The sequence below is a fragment of the Gavialis gangeticus genome, unplaced genomic scaffold, assembly GCF_001723915.1.
Source record: "Gavialis gangeticus isolate Ggan-Ray unplaced genomic scaffold, GavGan_comp1, whole genome shotgun sequence".
Lineage (NCBI taxonomy): Eukaryota > Metazoa > Chordata > Crocodylia > Gavialidae > Gavialis > Gavialis gangeticus.
This window is the reverse complement of record NW_017729024.1, coordinates 167,247,524-167,249,579: the sequence shown is the minus strand read 5'-3', so window position 1 is coordinate 167,249,579 and position 2,056 is coordinate 167,247,524. Positions and strand designations below refer to the sequence as shown.

Sequence of the window (2,056 nt, the reverse complement as noted above, 5' to 3'; positions counted from 1 at the left end):
GGGGGCGGACTTGCTCATGAGCGGCAGGCTGTCTGGGTCCTGCTGCAGACACTCATCTCAGTCACTGAGAAAAGCTATTACCACCTACTGGGGATGCTAAGAGTAACCAGAGACCCTTTAGCATCACGAGTCTCACATTTGAAAGAGCTAAAGTTTGTGAGGATGTCAGAATATCTCAGGCCAAAATCCTGGCACCAGGGTAGAGACCAATCTTCTGAAGAACAAGATTAGTGTGGATCCCAGGGGCCCAGCCAGCAGGCAGTTTTGCTCAGTACCGCAAAAGCATGAAAACATGAGCAATCAGACATTCTCTACACCAAAGCAAGGCTTCTCTTCGTGCTCCCACTCTCAGCCTTTACCAAGCTATAGATTAAATATCAACTGTAATCTTACTCAACCTGCAGAGAGGCTACGCAGCACGTACCTGTACTACTTGTTTCTGTGGTTGTGTTGGCTGTGTGGTTGAAATCTGTGTCTTGTCCCGAGTGCCCCGGGTACGTTCACTGCCCACCGAAGTCATCATATACAGTATATACAAAACAAGGTATGTACAAAATAGAAAATCTGAAAGAAAAGAGGAGAAAAACAACAAATCAGTTGGTTCACCCAGAAAATTGGTTCAGCTAGGATACGAATGCAACAGTTCTCACGTGTGTTGTATGTATTTCATAGGCATGAAGAGTGAATTAAATTCATTGCCTGGGGGATCTGAAACACCCCCATCCTGTCAGTTATTCAGGCCCATTACCTGGGCATCATTTTCAACTCCACCTCTCCCCAGGTCTCCACATCAAACCTCCACCTGATTCTTGGTGATTCTTTCTGTGTATCGTTCAAGATGCAGCCTTTCCCATTCATCCACTAAGCAATGCACTCAGCTGTGATCACATCACACCCTGAGTTGCTGAAACAAGCTCCTTCCCGGCTTTGACCAATGCCATTTCACTCTCTCTTCAGAGACCGTCCACTGGAAAAAAAGCACTAGGCCTGGAAGCCAGGAGACCCAGGTTTGATTTCTTGCCCTGCCACTGACACCCTGTGTGACCTGAAGCAACTTTCTCTGCAAGACCCATGGAGGAAGCGTGCTCACTGCAGGTTTCACCAATTTACTTACAATCTGCAATTCCCCTAATACCCTTGACCCCAACATTACATTAGGGCAATAGACACAGAATAAACTAACAATATTGCAAAGGCTTTTTTCCTGGGTCATTCCTTTTAACCAGGTCTCCCACCCCTATCACACCAAACTACTTGACCTCACTTTCAAAGAGCTTCATGGCCTAGCCTGTTTCGTTTGCAACTAAAAGGGGGCCAGCAGATTTTCATTTAATGGCGTGATGGGATCTGATCCCTAATCCCAACAACCATGCCTCCAGACATGCCGCATATCAGGATGGGCAATTCTTGTGACTGGGGAATCAGATCCCAATTAGGCCACTGCTAGAAAGGAGCCTGGAGCGCAGATTTCATTTGCAAGTGCTGGACAGGGGCAGTCAAGTGACTTCTGCAGCTGGAAACCATTGGACTTCCCTGCTGGGACCCTGAGATCAGGGAGCCTCTCCCAAAGCCCCACAGATGTCTAAAGACTGTATATGAAGCTTGACCGTACATGCAGTTTTAGACATCCCAGAGCAAGGAGATCCTGGGATCAGAGAGAGGCTGCTGGTGCACCAGGACCTTTAAAATCCTCAGGAGGCCTCAAATGCCTCTACATAAACGCTTGTAGTATGGGAAACAAGCAGGAGGAATTTACCCTCCTGCTAGCCGACACCAACCCAGACACAGTGGGGCTCACTGAAACGTGGTGGGACCCAACGCATGACTGGGCGGTGAATATCAAGAGCTATAGGCTGTACAGGAGGGACAGGACAGGGAGGAAAGGTGGGGGTGTGGTGCTCTACATTAAGGAGGGCTACACATCCTCATCAGGTAGCACTGAGTCATAGGAGGGGCACACAGAAGTGCTCTGGGTTAGAATACAAGGCAGTCGAGGGGAAAGAGAATTAACAGTGGGGGTCTACTACAGACCACCCAACCAAGGGGAAGAGCTAGA

At 48.4% G+C, this 2,056-nt stretch overlaps 1 protein-coding gene across 10 annotated transcripts in view; it reads right to left on the bottom strand.

Moving 5' to 3' along the window:
• The window catches only part of UBAP2 (ubiquitin associated protein 2), a 149,467-nt gene that overhangs the window by 114,436 nt on the left and 32,975 nt on the right, over positions 1-2,056 (bottom strand). For all 10 annotated transcript variants that reach the window (XM_019518081.1, XM_019518078.1, XM_019518080.1 and 7 more), the window contains exon 2: positions 425-564. In XM_019518081.1, the coding sequence (XP_019373626.1) occupies positions 425-523 (99 nt within the window). In that variant the 5' untranslated portion in view covers positions 524-564. The remainder of the gene's footprint in view (positions 1-424; positions 565-2,056) is intronic.